The sequence below is a fragment of the Stegostoma tigrinum genome, chromosome 27 (genome assembly GCF_030684315.1).
Source record: "Stegostoma tigrinum isolate sSteTig4 chromosome 27, sSteTig4.hap1, whole genome shotgun sequence".
Lineage (NCBI taxonomy): Eukaryota > Metazoa > Chordata > Chondrichthyes > Orectolobiformes > Stegostomatidae > Stegostoma > Stegostoma tigrinum.
The window spans coordinates 43,833,581-43,853,597 of record NC_081380.1 but is presented as its reverse complement, the minus strand read 5'-3'; the positions used below and the strand labels follow the sequence as shown (position 1 = coordinate 43,853,597).

Sequence of the window (20,017 nt, the reverse complement as noted above, 5' to 3'; positions counted from 1 at the left end):
TTGGTTGTTCTTATTGGATCAGAATAGCATTTACTCAGTGATCTGTTTAACTTTTTTTTAACTCATTCATGGGATGTAGGCGTTGCTGGCTGGGCTAGCATTTATTGGTCATTTGCACTGAGGCGAAAATCAAGGTTAATGTGGCTGATAGGAGCTTGTGCCTGGGCTGCAGTATATAGAGGATACAATTACTGCGAAAAGAATCAGACATGCTCAAATATGGAAATAATGGGAACTGCAGATGCTGGAGAATCCAAGATAACAAAGTAAGGAGCTGGATGACCACAGCAGGCCGAGCAGCATCTTAGGAGCATTTCAAAGTGAATGATCCTCACTGTACACACATTGTGCTCCTGAGATGCTGCTTGGCCTGCTGTGTTCATCCAGCTCCATACTTTGTTATGCTCAAATATGGTGCTGGGAAACTGTGATACCTGGGAGTAAGTAGTGGTCTGTTTCTCTAATGATGACAACTTTGCTGGGAGTGAGGAAGGAGATTACAACAAGCAGAGGGCTTTGAAACAAGCAAGTAAGGATTGGATAAGCAGTTGTTGGAAAGGTAGAAAAGATTAAAATAGACGAAGGATTGGACTGGAGAGCTCTGTGGGAGGATTGTCTCATATGAGGAGGACTTGTATTCAAGGAGATATTTCAGAATGCACAGAAAAGGTACATTCCAGTGTGTCAGAAAGACTCTAAGGAAAGGATGCACCATCCATACCTGACTGCAGATATTAAAGGGGTTATCAAATTGAAGAACAAACATATAATTCCAGAAAGGTACGTGGCAGGCCTGAAGATTGGAGAGAACATAAAAATCAACAAAAAATGGTCAAAAGATTAATAATGAGGGAGAAATTGAAGCCTGTGAGGAAGGGAGCAAGAAGGAACTTTCAAAGGAAAATAGTAAGTAAAGTGGTCATTTGCCATCTTGCTTTCTGGAGAACGGGTTTGGAGAATGAATGATTTGAAATAAGAAAACGGTGGATGAAGTGAACAGTTATTTTCACTGTAAGAGGGTACAAATGAAATCTCAACAATAATTGTGAACAGAATCAAAAAGGGAGAGTGGAATGTAAAACAATTGCAATTACCGGGGAAGGAATACAAAGGATTAGAACTAAAAGCTGACAAGCCTCCTGGCTGTCAGCATCTCTGTACAAATGAAATCTCAACAATAATTGTGAACAGAATCAAAAAGGGAGAGTGGAATGTAAAACAATTGCAATTACCGGGGAAGGAATACAAAGGATTAGAACTAAAAGCTGACAAGCCTCCTGGCTGTCAGCATCTCTGTTTTAGGGTGTCAATATGAATGGCTGCTGAACTAACGTATCCCATTTGTTTTCATTTTCCCAGGATTCTGAATTGTCCTATCAGATTGGTAAATAGTGAATGTAAATACTACATCCAAGAGTAAAGAAGGATAGAAAGCAAGAAGCTGCGACATAATTAATCTAACATCTATCAGAGGGGAAATGCGAGGATCCAGTATTAAAGAGATTATGACACAGTATTTAGAGCATCTTAATGCAAGAAGGCAGAATCAGTAAGGTTTTGTGAATGGGAAATCATGTTTGGCTAATTTATTGGTGTTCTTTGAGGAAGTAACAAATAATATAGATAAAGGTGGACCTGTAGATATGGTGTACTTAGGCTTTCAGTGGGCATTTGACACGGTGCCCCATCAAAGTTTACAACAAATAAATAAGAATTCACATTGTATGAGGTAAATGGATAGAGGTGAACAGCAAGCAGATATAAAAGGGCCATTTTCACTTTGAGAAGAAGTGACAGTGAAGTTCTACATGGATCAGTATTGGAACCTCAACTATTTACAATTTACCTCAATGACTTCAATGAAGGAAACAATAATATGGATACTCAGTCTACGAATGACACAAGGATAGATAGATAGAAAGGTAAGTTTTGAAGAGAACATTGGAGTCTGCAAAGGTATTGGCTCATGGAGTATAATGTGGGTAACTGTGCACTTTTCCACTGTAGCAGGAGGAGTAGAAAACCAACATATCATTTAAATGGAGAGAGATTACAGAGCTCTGAATCCTGATGGATGTGGGTGTCCTGGTAAATAAATCACATGCCACCAGTATGAATGAATTATGGGGGCAACTGGAATGTTATTTACTACAAGGTGCATGGAATGAAAAAGTAGGGGTGTTTTGCTGGTTATTAAGGCTGGTTAGGGCATTGGAGTGGCCAAATCTGGAATGGAAGCCATGTACAGTTTTCATCTCTTTATTTAAGAAAGGACAAAAATACATCAGAAGCAGTTCAGAGAATGCTTATATAATTTCTACCTGGGATGGATATGTTATTTTATGAAGAAAGATTGGGCTGGTGTTTAAATGAATGAGAGATGATCATGTTGAAAGATATAAAGTCTACTAAGCAATAAAACACCCCATTTATTAGTTTCATTCCTTCCACCATTGATGTACAGTGACAATAATGCATATGACCTGCCAAATATATAATAACAATGCATGAAACCTCCTTGGACAGTACCCTCCAATCCAGAACCTCGACCTTCTAAAAGGACAAGGGCAGCAGATGCATGTGAATGTTACCACTTCAGGTTCACCTCCAAGGCACACTTGATCCTGTTGGAAATAATATCACATCTGTCTGATTGTCACTAGGTCAAAGTCCTGAAACCTCCTTCCTAACAAAATGGGAATTCTCATGGACTGCAGTGGCTCAAAAAAACAGAACATCACTTCCTGCAGGGCATTTAAGTTTGGGCAATAGATGCTAGTTTAGCCTGTGACATCTACACCCTGGGAAAGAATCAATGAAAATTGTGCTTCATTGGTTGTAAATTACTTCGGATGTTCTGAGGGTGTGAAGCTATAGAAATGCAATTTCCTTCTTCTTTAAAAAAGAAGGAAATTTGCTTTCATAATGACTTACAGAGATGAACTATTCTCTTTACTCCAGATGCCCCTTGCATTTAATTTTGGGAACAGGAAAACAAAAAGAATTTCTTGAACCGGTGTGACATGAGAAGAATCTCATGTGAATTTCAGGTCTGTGTGGCTCACTTGTGGTACTCAAGCCCCTAAGCTGCAAGGTTGTATATTGAAACAACTCTGTGAAGTCCAGCAACTAACCTAAGCTGACAATTCGAGTGAAGTACTGGCTGACTATTGTGTTGGATGAGCGGTTGTCTATTGAATGAGACATTAAACTGACACCATGTCTGGTTACTCACATTGATATCAACAAAGAACAGAAGGTCTGTTGGTATCGTTCCCTGTACCAAAGCAACTAGAAAAAGCTTTATTAGTGAGTTAACAAGGTGTGGAGCTGGATGAACACAGCAGGCCAAGCAGCATCTTAGGAGCAGGAAAGCTGGTGTTTCGGGCCTAGGTCCTTCATCAGAAGTGGGGGAGGGGAAGAGGGTTCTGAAATAAATAGGGAGGGAGGGGGAGGCAGGCCGAAGATGAATAGAGGAGAAGATAGGTGGAGAGGAGACAGACACGTTAAAGAGGCGGGGATGGAGCCAGTAAAAGTGAGTGTAGGTGAGGAGGTAGGGAGGATATAGGTCAGTCCGGGGAGGATGGACAGGCGGGATGAGGTTAGTAGGTAGGAAATTAGGTGGGAGGAAGGGATAGGTGAGAGGAAGAATAGGTTAGGGAGGCAGGGATGAGCTGGGCTGGTTTGGGGATGCAGTGGGGGAGGGGGAGATTTTGAAGCTTGTGAAATCCAAATTGATACCATTGTGCTGCAGGGTTCCCAAGCGGAATATGAGTTGCTGTTTCTGCAACCTTCACGTGGCATCGTTGCAGCACTGCAGGAGGCCCAGGATGGACATGTCGTCTGAGGAATGGGAGCGGGAATTGAAATGGTTCGCGACTGGAAGGTGTAGTTGTTTATCGCGAACCAAGCGGAGGTGTTCTGCTAAGCAGTCCCCAAGCCTCCGCTTGGTTTCCCTGACGTAGAGGAGGCCACATCGGGAACAGCAGATACAGTATACCACATTAGCAGATGTGCAGGTGAACCTCTGCTTGATGTGGAAAATCTTCTTGGTGCCAGGGATGGGGGTGAGGGAGGAGGTGTGGGGGCAGGATGCGGGGAAAAGTTCCGGGTGTGGTGGGGCCGGAGGGAGTGTGGAGTGGACAAGGGAGTCACGGAGAGTGTGGTCCCTCCGGAAAGCAGGCATGCGCGGGGATGGAAAAATGTCTTGGGTGGTGGAGTCGGATTGCAGATGGCGGAAGTGTCAGAGGATGATGCGTTGTATCCGGAGGCTGGTGGGGCGGTACATGAGGACGAGGGGGATTCTCTTTGGGCGGTTATTGCGGGGCCAGGGTGTGAGGGATGAGGTGTGGGAATTGCAGGAGACACGGTCGAGGGCGTTCTCGACCACTGCAGGAGGGAAGTTGTGGTCCTTGAAAAGTTATTAGTTCATTTTTGTTGTTAGTCACAGTGATTTGGATCATTAGGAGGGGAAGATTCTTCTTGTATTTATCACTAGTAAAAGTATGAATTCATTCCTTTGCCAAAGTGGACTGGAGAAAGCTACCACCAGAGAAAGCTATAACTTTTAGAGAGGAGAAACCTATTTGTATAAATAGGCTTCTTCAAGATAAAAAAATGCTGAGTGACCACACTTAATCCATTTGTAGAATGGAGCTTTAAGGGTTGAGGGTTCAGTTTTTGCCTCCACAGATGGCTTAGGCTTAAATCCCACTTATACCAAATTCTCACATGAGATTCGTCTCGGGAGAAATCTATAGATTCTGTATCCTCGCAGCCAAAACACAGGAGGCGTCGGACAGAAATAAACTACATTTGCAATGGGTGATAATGGGAGCTGCAGATGCTGTAGAATCCAAGATAACAAAGTGTGGAGCTGGATGAACACAACAGGCCAAGCAGCATCTCAGGAGCACAAAAGCTGATGTTTCGGGCCTAGACCCTTCTTCAGAAAAGCATAAAGGAAAACCTTTTCTGATGAAGGGTCTAGGCCCGAAACGTCAGCTTTTGTGCTCCTGAGATGCTGCTTGGCCTGCTGTGTTCATCCAGCTTCACACTTTGTTGTCTTACATTTGCAATGGGTTTTTATTGTGCAGCATGCTGTCTCTTCAATATATACTCATTACAGGGAGGTGGTACACCAGTCCATGACTGAGATTGCTCTGCTCTTTATTGGCTTTGGGGGTTGGACTCCCAAATTCATCCTCACATGATGTCATGGTACTCAAGGCTGGACTTCAACTCAATGTTCTATCTTCCATACAGCATCCCTGGAAATGCTGCAATCCATTGCGCTCAGTATGTATCTTGAGCTCAAGCCTCAAGGCAAGAGTGCTGCCACTCAGACATGGGTCAGTCACCAAAGCATGGAGAGATACTTTTCAATAAACTGTCTCATCCACTCCAGGTTAGTCCTGTACATCAGCTGATAGTCACACAACAGCATTGGCACAGACCCCTGGCTGTGATGCTGACTAATATCTCCGACCAAGTGAAGCTAAGACAATGAATTTGACATAGCAAGAGTTGTCAATCACATGGTGATCAAAAGGGGAATGTGGTAATGAGGGAGGTTTGCAGAAGTAAATCCCAGTCCTATCATCAACAGATAGTCTACTCTATCAAAGTCAGGGGTGATCAGCCCAACAATTACAGACCAGTCACTTTCACTTTGGTAGTGGGGAAGCTTCTAGAAACAATTATTTGGGATGAAATTAAGAGTCACTTGGAAAAATGTGGATTGATTTGGAAGGATCAGCATGGAGTTGTTAAGAGAAAATCCAGTCCAACTAATAAAAGCAAAATATTATGGATGTTGGAAATCTGAACAAACAGAAAATGTTGGAGAAACTCAGCAGGTCTGGCAGCATCTGTGGAAAGAGAAACAGGGTTGACATTTTAGTTTTCTTCAGAACGGTTTCAATTTTTCAGAATCATGACGTGCCTATAGAGCATGGAAAGGGAGAAATTGTTACCACTCATGAATGGATCCCGAACTAGAGGGCACAGTTTTGAAGTTGAAATAACCACACAGAGGCCAGTGTCCCATTGCCAAGTCACCCTTTATTTACACATGTATAGCACTTGACACCGACCCAGCTCCCTCAGAGCCAGCTATCAGAGTGAACAGAACCTCTGACACTCCGGTTTATATTTGTCAGCCAGGGCTCCCTGAATAGACCAGATTAACAGATTCATATGGCAATTTATAATCTGTGAGATCCACCTGGCTGACCTCATTATAATCACAACAGAAGTGTTTTGCAACAGAAGTAAATACGAGGTAAGGAAATTTTTTTGCATAGCAAGTTGTTGAAGTTTGGAGTGCACTTCCGGGAAATATGATGGCGAAAGTCTCAATTGAGGCATTGAAGAATGCTTTGGATGATTATTCAAATAAAAATACTATTGAACGTTATTGGGAAAAGGCAAGGGATTGGGATTAAGCTAGGAACATAGGAACTGGAGCAGGCCAGTCAGCCCCTTGATCCTGCTCCACCAGTCAATAAAGTCATGGCTGATCTGTGGCCTAACTCCATATGCCTGCCATGTGTCCATATCCCTTGAGATTCTTGCTGAATAAATATTAATCTGGCTCAGATTTAAGTTTAACAATTGAATTAGCATCAACTGCCACTTGAGGAAGTGAACTCCAAACCTCCGCTACTCTTTTCGTGTAGAATAGCTTCCTAACATCTCTACTGAATGGTCTGATCTTAATTCTTCGAGTCTGCCTCCTGGTTCTAGAATCTTCAATCAGTGGGAATAGTTTATCGAACCAATCTTTCCCTGTTAGTATCCTGAAGACTTCGATTAGATCGTCCCTTAATCTTCTACATTCTAGAGAATAAAGGCTGGTTTGCCTGATCTCTCCTCATAACTTAACCTCTGAAACCCAATACACCTGGTTTGAACTCCCTACAGGACCGGTGCCCAGAGCTGCTCACAGTACTCTAAATGTAGTCTAACTGGGGCTTTGTATAACTGCAGCAAAATGTCTGCATCCCTATACTCCAGCCCTCTGGATATGAAGGTCAGCATTCCATTATCCGCCTTGACTATTTTCCTATTTAAAGAGCTATGCATGTGGACCCCCAAATGTCATTTGACATTCATTGTGTTTAAATTTGTGCTTTCGAATAAATAGATCTATCCTTTTGCGGTTTGAAATGGATAAATTCACACTTGCTTATATTAAAATCCATCTGCCATATTCACCCAATCTATCAATATCCTGTTGTAATTTTATGCTGTCGCCAACACTGTCTACAATGTTGCCCAAATTTGTGTCGTCAGCAAAGTTGGATATTTGAATTTTCATGTCATTGTCGAAGACTTCAATACATATTGTGAATAACAGATTCCCAAAACAGATTCCCGCAGGACACCACTAGTCACTTTTCACATTTGAGTACTTAGCCATGATTCTAACTTCTTGTTTCTTGCTGCTCAAGCAATTTTATATCCATGTCAGTAAGTTTCCCTCAATTCCATGATCTATCACCTTAGCTAACAGTCCTCTGTGTGGGAGAGAGAGAGAGATAACAAAGTGTGGAGCTGGATGAACACAGCAGGCCAAGCAGCATCTCAGGAGCCCAAAAGCTGACGTTTCGGGCCTAGACCCTTCATCAGAAAAGGGGGAGGGGGAGAGAGTTCTGAAACAAATAGGGAGAGAGGGGGAGCCGGATCGAAGATGGGTAGAGGAGAAGATAGGTGGAGAGGAAGCGTGGAGGCGAAGGCGGCAGAAAATCTGCTCGTTGTCTAAATGTGACTGATCTTCAGGACATGGTCGAGCAGTTTCAAGGCCGAAGAGATTACAAGAGAGTTGCAATGGGAGAGAGACCCCCTGAGGTTTGTCCGGAGGGAGGAGGGTAACAACTTCAGGTTAGGCATCCGTGGAAGAGGCTTCGCAGTGAGGTTAAAATTGTATCAGAGATAATGGGAACTGCATGGGTCAAAAGCCTTCTGTAAGTCCATATGAACAACATCCATCGACCTTTCTCTGTCCATCACCACTGTTATCTCTTCAAAGAACTCTGTGATGTTTGTTAGGCTCAACCTACCTTTTATGAATCTATGCTGCCTCCCTCTGATTAACTGAAATTTTACAAGGTGAACAGTTGCCTTATCCTTGATTATAGACTCCAACAATTTTCCACCAGCGATGTCAGGCTGACTGGTCTGTAATTCCCTGGTTCCCTTTGTCAAGAGCAGAATTACATGTAAAAATTTCCAACCCAAAGTTAGTACTTCTGTATCCAGGCAGCTCTAAAAGATAAAAACTGGAAGAATTGCAGATGCTGTAAATCAGGAACAAAAACAGATTTGCTGGAAAAGTTCAGCAAGTCTGGCAGCATCTGGGAAGGGAAAAATAGAGTTAACATTCACTCTGTTTTTTCCTTCACAAATGCTACCAGACCTGCTGAGCTTTTCCAGCAACTTTGTTTTTGAAATCTGAAAGATTATGCTCAGGGCATCAGCAATGGATAGTAATCATCAGGTCCTGGGGATTTGTCACTCTTCAGTTCCATTAAATTCCCCATTATTGATGAGTTACTGAAGCTAATTTTATTTAGACACTGTCCCTGATTCTCTGTTAACCTCTTTGGGACTTCCGGTAAGTTATCCTCCTTTTCTGCTGTGAACACTGAAGCGAAATAATTGTTCAGCCTGTGTGCCATTTCCCTGTGATCATTGCCAATATCCCTGCACTCAGCCTTCAGTGGGTCAATAATACTCTTAACCAACCGTTTTCCCTTGATAACATCTCTTCTTATTGTCTTTTATCTCCCTTGCAAGTTTCATTTCAGAATCTTTGTTAGCTGCTGTTATAAGCTGCTTTACAGCCTTTGTTGGACTTTGTGTTTGTCCTATGCCATTGGAGCTGTACTTTTTTGTTGTTTTTATTAACTCTTTCTTTTAATTTTATGCTGTCTCTTACTTCCTTAGATGTCCATGGCAAGTTTTTTTTTGTGAGATGGAGCTTTTCCTTCTCATGGGCCCAGGCTGCTTCTAAGTAGCACTAAATGTTTCTTTGAATACCGTCCACTTTCCCTCCATTGTTTTACCTCTGAAAGAGTTTCCCAGTTTACTGTGGATAGTCTGAATCTCATCCCATTAAAGTCTGCCTTACTTAAATCCAAAATTCTTGCATCCAATCTTTGCTTACCTCTTACAAACATAATGTGAAACTCAATCATGTTAAGATCACTATCTGATAAATGTTCGCAAACTACTCAGTTACTAATTAAATCAAGCTCATTACTCAACACTAGAGCCAATATTGTTTGTCCCTTTGTTGCATCCAGGACATATCATTGTATGAAACTATCCTGGATCGACTCTACACATTCACAACCTTTCTGATAGGTGCTCCTCTGTCTCTCACAGTCTATGTTGAGATTAAAATGTCCAGTTAATATTATTCTGCCTTTGCTACATAGTTGCCTAATTCCAGCTTTTATACAATTGAACACTTTTAAGCTACATGGTGGTTTATATGTGACACCTATTATGGTTTTCGTTCCTTTACCATGCTTCAGTTCCACCCATAAGGTCTCCGCTGTGTGCTTTCCCCTCATTACATCCTCTCTTGCCATAGAAATGATTCAGTTCCTCATACTGCATCACCCTCTGCTGTTTTCTGTATCTCTCCAGTAAACATGGTATAACATGGTAAATTTAGTTCCTGGTCCTGACCATCCTGCAGCCATGTCTTCATAATAGCAACTTTATCGTAGTTTTCAATTTGAATCTGTGCCTGAAGCTCATTTAATTTGTTCCACGGCGGCTCAGTGATAAGCAATGTTGCTTCATACTGCCAAGGACCTGAGTTTGATTTCATCCTCAGGCAACTGTCTGTGTGGAGTTTATGCATTCTCCCCGTGTCTGTGTGGGTTTTCTCTGGTTTCCTCACACATTCTAAAGATGTGCCATGAAAAATTGCACATAGTGTTCAGAGATGTGTAGCGTATGTGGATTTATAGGGGAATGGGGTCTAGGTGGGATGCTCTGTGGGTTGCTGTGGATTTGTTGGGTCAAAGGGCCTGTTTCTACGTTGTAGGGATTGTATTACTCCATGCATTCGTATGAAGAATTTTAGTTTTGGCTGTACACTCTATCCTGTCCTTCAGCATCTTTCTCTTATTTCTCCTTCCTGTCTTAGTGCATGTTTTATAATCCCACCTTGTTCATTAAACCGGCTGTGCTTGTTCATGCCTTTAACATCTACCTTCTCCTCACATACCAAGCTTTTGGTCCCGTTCCAACACCCCTGTTATACTAGTTCAAACCCTACTGAGTGGCTTTAGCAAGCCTTCCTGCCAGATATTGGTGCCCTCCAGTTTAGGTGCAACCTGACCTTCTTGTACAGGTCCCACCTGCCCTGGAAGAGCTCCCAGTGATCAGGGTATCTGAATCTCTCCCTTCTTCACCAGCTCCTTAGCCACATATTAGGCTATCTTCCTATTTCTGACCTTACTAGCAAGTGAGATTACAACCCTTGAGGTCCTGCTTTTTAACTTGCTGCCTAACTCCTTTTGCAGGACGTCATCACCCCTCGTGCCGATGTTGTTAGCTTCAATTTGGACTATGGCCTCTGGCAGTTCCTTACTGCTCCTTACTGCTAAGTTAAACTGCTGGGAAAACTGATGCAGACATGATAACCATCCTGTGATTCTGTGAATTAAATGAGGTGATGAATGTGTGTCGAACCTAATCAGCCACACAGCACGTCTACTGTTCCATAAAACTTGGACAATGAGGATGCTTGACCATGTTAAAAGGCATTGTCTAGATGCAGGTTGCTATTGAAACAGAAAGGCCGGAAATACTTAGAGGTCTGATAGCAACTGTGAATATTTCAGGCACATGCATTCATGGTATTTTCTTTTGGGTTAGTATTTGTTGTTGTTACTTTGGGCACTGGCTCTAGTTCCCAAATTAGACTTTGGTTTGCAGTGCTGGTTCAGACATTGGGTCAGACAGATGTGAAAGCGGTTCACTGCTACACTGAGAGATAGTAGGAACTGCCGAGGCTGAAGTCTGAGATAACAAGGCATGGAGCTGGAGGAACACAGCAGGCCAGGCAGCTGACTTTTTGGGTCTGGACCCTTCTTCAAAAATGCTGAAATTTCTGAACAAGGGCCCAGACCCGAAACATCAGCTTCCCTGCTTCTCTGATGCTGCCTGGCCTGCTGTGTTCCTCCAGCCCCATATCCTGTTATCACTGCTACATTACTCTTACACCTTCAGTGGTTATTATGCTCTGGTCAACATGCATTGGACATGGTCAGCAAATGAAGAACAAAATTTGTCTAGTTCACCATTTGGCTATTCACTCATGGAACGTGGACATTGCTCGCTGGCCCAGCATTTATTGCATGTCCCTATTTGCCCTTGAAAAGGTGGTGGTGAGCTGCCTTCTTGAATCATTGCAGTCCATGTGCTTCAGGTAGATTCACGATGCCATTAGGGAGCAAGTTCCAGAAATTTGACCCAGCAACAATGAAGGAGCAGGAACACATTTCCAGGCCTGTGGTGTTCCCTACATCACCTGCATTTGTCCTTTGAGATAGTTGTTTGGAAGATGCTGTCTAAGAATCTTTGGTGATTTCAATTTCTACTCATTTGTGAGATGTGGGCATCACTGGCAGGCCAGCATTTCTTGCCCATCCCCGTTTGCCCCTTGAGAAGGTGGTGGTGAGCTGCCTTCCTGAACCACTGCAGTCCACCTGCTGTGGGTTGACCCACAATGCCATTAGGGAGGCAATTCCAGGATTTTGATCCTCCGGCAAGTGAAGAAACGGTGATATATTTCCAAGCCAGTATGGTCAGTGACTTGGAGGGGAACTTCAAGATGCTGGTGATCCCATATGTCTGCTGCCCTTGTCCTTCTACATGGAAGTGGTCATGGGTTTGGAAGGTGCTGTCTGGGGATCTTTGGTGAATTCCTGCAGTGCATCTTGTAGATAGTACACACTGCTGCTACTGAGCGTCGGTGGTGAAGAGAGTGGATGCCTGTAGATGTGGTGCCATTCAAGTGGGCTGCTTTATCCTGGATGTTATCAAGCTTCTTCAGTGCTGTTGGGGCTGCACTCCAGGCAAGTGGGATGGTGAGTATTCTATCACTCTCCTGACTTGTGCCTTGTCGATGTTGGGCAGGCTTTAGGGAGTCAGGAGGTGAGTTACTCGCCATAGTATTCCTAGCTTCTGGCCTGCTCTTGTAGCCACTGTGTTTATGTGGTGAGTCCAGTTGAGTTTCTGGCCAATGATAACCCCCAGGATGTTGATCATGGGGGATTCAGTGATGGTAGCACCATTGAATGTCAAGGGGTAATGGTTAGATTGTCTCTTATTGGTGACGGTCACAGCCTGGTATTTATGTGGCATAAATGTCACTTGCCACTTGTCAGCCCGAGCCTGGATGTTGCCCAAATCTTGTTGCATTTGAACTGCTTCAGTATCTGAGGAGTCACGAATGGTGCTGAACATTGTATAATTATTGGCAAACATCCCGAATTCTGGCCTTATCATGAAGGGAAGGTCATTGATGAAACAGCTGAACATAGTTGGGCCTAGGACACTACCCAGAGGAACTCATGCAGAGATGTCCCGGAGCTAAGATAATTGACCTCCCACAACCACAACCATCTTCCTGTGTGTCAGGTATGACTCCACCCAGCAGAGAGTTTTCCCTCGATACCCATTGATTCCAGTTTTGCTTGGGCTCCTTGATGCCACACTCGATCAAATGCAGCCTTGATATCAAGGGCTGTCGCCCTCACCTCACCTTTGGAGTTCAGCTCTTTCATCCATGTTTGAATTAAGGCTGTAATGAGGTCAGGAGCTGAGTGGCCCTGATGGAACCCAAACTGGATGTCACTGAGCAGTTTATTGCTGAGCAGGTGCTGCTTGATAGCACCATTGATGACACCTTCCATCACTTTACTGATGATTGAGAGTAGACTGATGGGGCAATAAATGGTTGAGTTGGATTTGTCCTGTGTTTTGTGAACAGGACATACTTGGGCAATTTTTCACATTGTCGGGTAGATACCAGTATTGTAACTGTACTGGAGCAGCTTGGCTAGGGGAGCAGCAAGCTCTGGAGCACAAGTGGGTGGCATGGTCACTCAGTGGTTAGCACTGCTGCCTCACAGTGCCAGGGACCTGGGTTCAATTCCACCCTCAGGCGACTGTCTGTGTGGATTTTTGCACATTCTCCCATGTCTTTCTGGGTTTCCTCCCACAGTCCAGTGATGTGCAGGTTAGTGGATTGGCCATGCTAAATTGCCAGTAGTGTTTGTGGGTGAACGGGTCTGGGTGGGATGCTCTGGAGGTTGGTATGGATGGGCTGAAGGGCCTGTTTCCACACTATAGGGATTCTATGGCTAAGTCTTAAGTACTATTGATGGATTGTTGTCAGGGCCCATAGCCTATCCAGTATCTCCAATTGTTTCTTCGTGTCATGTGGAGTGAATCAAATTGGCTGAAGACTGATATCTGCAATGTTGGGGACCACTGGAGGAGGTTGAGATGGATCATCCACTCAGCACTTCAGCCTTATCTTTTGCACTGATGTGCTGGGCTCTTCCATCATTGAGGATGGGGATATTTGTGGAGCCTCCTCCTCCAGTGAGTTGTTTAATTGTCCACCACCATTCTCAACTGGATGTGGCATGACAGCAGAGCTTCGATCTAATTTGTCAGTTGTGGGATCACTTAAATCTGTCAATCACTTTAGCTTTTGCTGTTTGGCGTGCAAGTAGTCTGGTTTGGTGGCTCACCAGGTTGATACGTCAACTTCAGGTACGCCTGGTGCTGCTCCTGGCATGCCCTCCTGCACTCTCCATTGAACCAGGGTTGATATCCTGGCTTGATGGTGATGGTTGAGTGGGGGCTAAGCCAAGCTATGAGGTTACAGATTGTGTTTATGTACAGTTCTGCTTGTGTTGATGGCCCACAGTGGCTCATGGATGCTGAGTCTTGTGTTGCTGGATCTGTGCGAAGTCTGTCCCATTTAGCACGGTGATAGTGCCGTGTAACACAATGGAGGTTATTCTCACTGTGAAGGCGGGACTTCATCTCTATAAGGACTGTGTGAGGTCACTCTTACCGATACTGTCATGGATAGATGCAACTGCAGCTCGCAAATTGGTAAGGGTGAGATCAAATATGTTCTTCCCTCTTGTTAGTTCCCCCACTACCTGTTGCAGATACAGTCTAGCAGCTACATCCTTTTGGACCCTACCAGCTCAGCCTGTAATACTGCTGCTGAGTCACTCTTGGTGGTGGACAGTGAAATCCCCCACCCAGAGTACATTTTGTACCCTTGCCATCCTCAGTGCTTCCTCCAGGTGTTGTTCAACATTGAGGAGTACGGTTTCAATAGCTGAGGGAGGACAGCATGTCGTAATCAGCGGGAGGTTTCCTTGCCCATATTTGACCTGAAGCCGTGAGACTTCAAGGATTCTGGATTCGATGCTGAGGACTCCCAGAGCAATTCCCTCCCGACTGTATCCCAATATGCTGCCACGTCTGCTGGGTCTGTCCTGCCGGTGAGACAGGATATATCCAGTGATGGTGGTGGTGGTGTCTGGGGCACTCTCTGTAAGGTCTGATTTTGTGAATATGACTGTGCTTAACTAGCCTGTGAGACAGCACTAACCCCCAGATGAGGAGGACTTTGTAGGGTCAAGAGGACTGTTTCAGCCATTGTCTCTTCCGGTGCCATGATCGATTCCAGATGATCTGTTTGGGTTCATTTCTTTGAGACTTTGTAGCAATTAGTACAACTGAGTGGTTTGACTGAGCCATTTCAGAGGGCAATTGAGAGTCAACCACATTGCCGTGGGTCTGAAGACACACGTAGGTCAGACCAGGTGAGGGTGGCAGATAGTAGATCTTTAATTCCAGGCTTTTTAAAAAAAGTTATTGAATTCAAATTCCACCATCAGTCATGGTGGGATTTGGACCTGGGTCTCAAGACATTAGAGATAGTAAGAGCTGCCAATGCTGGAGTTCGAGATAACACAGTGTAGAGCCGGAGGAACACAGCAGGCCAGGCCACATCAGAGCAGCAGAAAAGCTGATGTTTCGGATCAGAACCTTTCTTCAGAAAAAGACCCGAAATGCCAGCTTTCCTGCTCCTCTGATGCTGTGTGGCCTCCTATGTTCCTCCAGCTCCACACTGTGTTATCCCCAGAATATTAGCTGGGTTTCTGGGTTAACAGTCTAGTGATAATACCACTAGACCTTCACCTAACCTACAGTGCAATTTCTGCAGTGCATGTTGTAGATGGTGTATATTGCTGCTAGGGAGTGAGGGACTGAATATTTGTTGATGTGGCGCCATTCAAGTGGGCTGCTTAGTCCTGGATGGTGTCAAGCTACTTGAGTGTGATTAGATGTGCACTCATCAAAGCAAGTGGAGTTCCATCACACTCCTGACCTATGCCTTGTAGATGGTGGACGGTCTTTGGGCAGTCAGGAGCTGAGCTATTTGCTGCAGGAATCCTAGCCTCTGGCCTATTCTTGTAGCAAAAGCATTTATCTGGCTAATCCAGTTCAGTTTCTGGTCAATGATAACCCATAGGATGTAGGGATACAGTGATGGCAATGCCGTTGAATATCGAGAAGTGATGTTTAGGTTCTCTCTTGTTGGAGATGGTGATTGACTGGGAATTGTGTGGTGCAAATGTTCCATGCCACTTGTCAGCCCAAGCCTGGATACTGTTCAGGTCTTTCTGCATTCTGGACATGGACACTGCTTCCGTAGGAATCAGAGGTAGGGGCACTACCACTTTTTATTAATATTCATTCACAGATGTGGACATCACTGGCTAGGCCAACATTTATTGCCCATCCCTAATTTTAAGGGCAGTCAAGTGTCAACCATATTGCTGTGGGACTGGAGTCACATGTGGGCCAGGCCAGTAAGGAAGGGCAATGTCCTTCCCTAAAGGACATGAGTGAACCAGATGAATTTTTTGAATACTTAGTAATGGATTCATGGTCATCATTTAGACTCCTAATTCTAGATTTTTAAAAATTGGATTCAAATGCCATCAGCCGTGGGGGATTTGAACCCAGGCCCCCAGAATATCAACTAGGTCTCTGGACTAACAGTCTAGGGAACAGTACCATTAGGCCATTGCTTTCCATTGGGGTACAGGATACTGTATAGCGGATTTATTGACTAATCATAATGATCACTCTTTACCAAATAGTCTGTAGGGAGCCACAAATCAGATGAGGAAAATTGCCGTGGTGGGGCCAAAGGTCCAAAGTCATCTGTTCCTTTCAAAATTGGGTAAAATAATTGTCCCGGATGGAAACGGGTGCATGTGACATTTGTGACTAGCCAATGACAAGGTGAAAAACCAGGCAACATTTTCTCACAAGTATCTGACTTTAACTGCAGTACGTGGCATGTGAGCCATCAGGAATGATGCTGTGGAGGGGTGGGGATTGAAATGGAATACAAGACAAGCTTAATGTTAAGAAAACATTTAAAAGCAACTTATCTGTGCAGTGCTGTCATACAGCAAACTCCTTATCAAAACAATCAACTGTCCTGCGGCATTACACTGAGAAGACAAAATGAAGGGGGTTTTTAAAAACACACATAAAACATTTTTATTAATTGAATTCTCCAAGTATAAACTGACTCTTTTCAACTGCATCACATTCACTGCCAGGCTCTAGAAAGTTCTAAGGCAGACAAAGACAGTTAAAAGCCTGACGAGGATGTTAATAAAATTACACAAAATGAAAACCAGAGATCGGCAGGTAAGCTGGGCAGTCTGCACTCCTTCCAAAGCTCAACAAGCATTTCCACTCTGGAAAAGCTCTGTTCCTTTCAGCTACTTCAGCCGACTATAATTCTGCTACTTGAGTTCTCTGTGAACCCACTTAAAAATGTCCAGAGATGTCAACAATATGAATTTCACATGCCTCGACTCTTTTTATTGCCATTAAAAAAGCACTTAAAATTTATAAGGCCAGGCTACTTTAGCTGCTAACTTCAGGCATGTGGGTTGGGTAACAAATTATTTTCCAGAAGCCCGGTGTCATAAATCCTAGTCAGTATGACGCTGTCCCTGGTCATACATCTCATTAACTACCCCCACTCACAGCCTCTCATCCCCCTACCTTTCTTGCTTTCTCTGTTCCTTGTTGTCCATTTCACTGCAAAGTTTCGACATCTATTTGAGTCTTATTCTCTTCTGATCCCTTTAATCTCCCAGCCCTGAATTTGCAGAGGCTTCGTGGCAAAGTGTTCTGCTCCAAAAAGTCAGCAAGCTGTAGATTCATGATCCCAATTATTAAATCTCTGTTTAATTTTCCAGTACTAGGAATGTAGGAGTGCAAACTCTGAAGTTACAGACTTTTGGGTGAATTGTTAACCTGACATCTTGTTGGAATAAAAACTCCAAGGCGCTACTCTGGAGAAGAATAGAAAGAGTTCCCCCGAGTGTCCTGGCCAATAGTTATCTCATAACCATTACCAATACAACAAATTAGCTGGTCATTGCTGTTTGTAGGAGCTTAGTATATGTAAATTGCCTTTCACATTTCCAACATTGCAACAATAATTTGAAATGTACAAAGGTTGAGCAAAGCACTATTTAAATGCAAATCCTCTTTACCATGTGCAGTTACTTTGCTCTTCTTGTTGTCAAAGGCTGTGACTTTTATTCGGGGTGATTTCTGCCCATGACAACTAATTGAATCAATTATTATGGGCTTGAACCTAGGGAGCAATTGGCTGATTAATTATAGGGTGAAACACACCCAAATCTGACCCCTGCCCTCATGGGATAATCACAAGTGCATGTAAGATTTTAAACATTACTGAAACTGTATCAAATTTTATCTAAGGCCAGGTCACAAATAAGGTTTGGTGTTTTATTATTGCCTATAATCAGAATTTCTTTCTGTGTGTGGAGTCTGTAATTTATTACCCTCAGGATGACTTGGTCCAATTTGAATCATTTCCAATGGCAGATTTTGTGAATTTAAAATTAAACAAGGTTATTTATTATAACAAACTTGCCCCAGATGACTTAATAAGGCATCTCAAAAATGCTATTGTAGCTACAAAGAATAGGGACAGATGGAAAGAAAGGCAAATTATCGGTTGTAATGATTTCAATCTCTCAGAGAAGGCCTGTAGTTTCTTAGTTGAATTATGTTTTAACTGAAGCGTATATCAGGACAATTCTCAATAAACTGCAAAGTTTCTTGCAGTTGCCATGAGTTTGGCTTTCAGATAAGAAGCCATGATGTTGGAACAGGGTAGGGTAGAATCCTTCTCCCACTTTCGCTGTGTAGCTGATTTACTTTGGCTACATAATGGGCTTGAATCTATTTTGATGGCATTTTGGGGATGTTTCAGATGGTAATTGCTTTCTGTGATGTATTTTTCCAAAGCTGAACAGATCCAAACATGGCTGCTTTCATTGCGTTACCCGTCCAAAGTCTTCATATAGGTAAGGTAATGGCCTAAACTCACACATCCTGTGCTGAAGCCTTTCATACTCCTGGGTTTTTGAGACAGCTAGGGTCTTTGTGTTTGAGATGAGGAGCAAACTCTGTAAAATGAAAGATTGATGACACTCACTTCATATTTGTCTAACAGTCATTGAGTTGCAATGTTGCTATTCTCCATGATGAGGCAGAATTAGCCAGTTTATCATAGTCCTGCTGGTCTACAGTCAAGAGTTCAACCTTAACGCTAGGATTTGTCACAAGTGGTTGGGGTGGTTCTTATTTTACTGAGATATTTGACTGAGTTTCTGATTCACCTGCACTGTTATTGCTGAACATCATGTGTTGCCAATCATCTTAAAAGCTGTTGTTTTCTTTTGAAAACAAGGCAATTTTGAAATTTGTAACTTTTGCACGCACATACGAGGCATGACCGAACCTAGAATACCTCATATTTCATACCTGTCATCTCATGGGGTCAGAAATAATTGTGGGAGGCACGGATTTCAGTCCCACCTGCTTTGGAGATGTGTTGTAATGTCTCTGACCAGGTTGGTTAGAAAATATCTATCTTCATCTAAATAGATAAAAGGAAAATGAGCCAGCCATTCAGCCCTCAAACCTTTCAGTTATCTCATTGGTGACCTGTACTTTAACTCCATTTACTTGTTGTCATCACTGAACTTGTAATACCCTAGTCCAACACAATGGAATGATTTCAGTTTTGAAGATATCATTTCATCGATCTTCTACTGCTTTTGAGAAGACAATTCTAGAATTCACTCATGTACAAGGGTTTCTTGACATTATCTTTGAATGGTCTAACTTGAAATTTAATGCTATGCTCTTTTGTTCTAGATTCCCCCACTCAAATAAATCATTCTGTGTCTACCCCACAGCTCCTTTAATCATCTTAAATCTCTCAAGTAATTTACCCCTTCATCTTCTAAATTTAAAGTCAGTTTGGGATTGGACTGTGCAACCTGTTTTCATATTTAAACTCTGTAAGTTTCATTCTTGTCCATTTATTGCCCTGGTATTAAATTCCAGCCATCCTTATTTGCCTTTGAGAACATGCTGATGGTGAACTGCCTCCATGAACTGCTGTAGTCTATGTGGCAAATGCTTTGAGAAATGTGAAGAATGGGATTTTTGTGCAATGGAATAAGTATTTGCTGCCTTAGTATCACTTTGTAACGTGCCTCTTTCTGATTCTTCCTATAGGCGAATGTTTCCAAGTTTCAAGGTGAAAGTTACAGGGATGAATCCCAAGACAAAGTACATTCTGCTGATTGACATTGTGCCTGCTGATGACCATCGTTATAAGTTTTGTGACAACAAGTGGTGAGTGTTTGAGAAGTTGATCTTAGAAATAAGGAAACTTAAAGCAAAGAAGGAGGCCAGAGACCCACTGAGTCTAGGCCTCTCTCCTAAGGAATGATTGAATCAAAGTCCTATTGCTCTGTTCTTTCTCCATTGCCCTGCAAGTTTGTTCTTCTCAAAGTATTTCCCAAAAAACTTTTGA

The 20,017-nt window shown here is 43.1% G+C and overlaps 1 protein-coding gene across 2 annotated transcripts in view; it reads left to right on the top strand.

Annotated features, from left to right (window-relative positions):
* Positions 1-20,017, top strand: part of tbx4 (T-box transcription factor 4) — a 149,100-nt gene that overhangs the window by 75,264 nt on the left and 53,819 nt on the right. For both annotated transcript variants that reach the window (XM_048557358.2, XM_048557357.2), the window contains exon 4: positions 19,717-19,836. In XM_048557358.2, the coding sequence (XP_048413315.1) occupies positions 19,717-19,836 (120 nt within the window). The remainder of the gene's footprint in view (positions 1-19,716; positions 19,837-20,017) is intronic.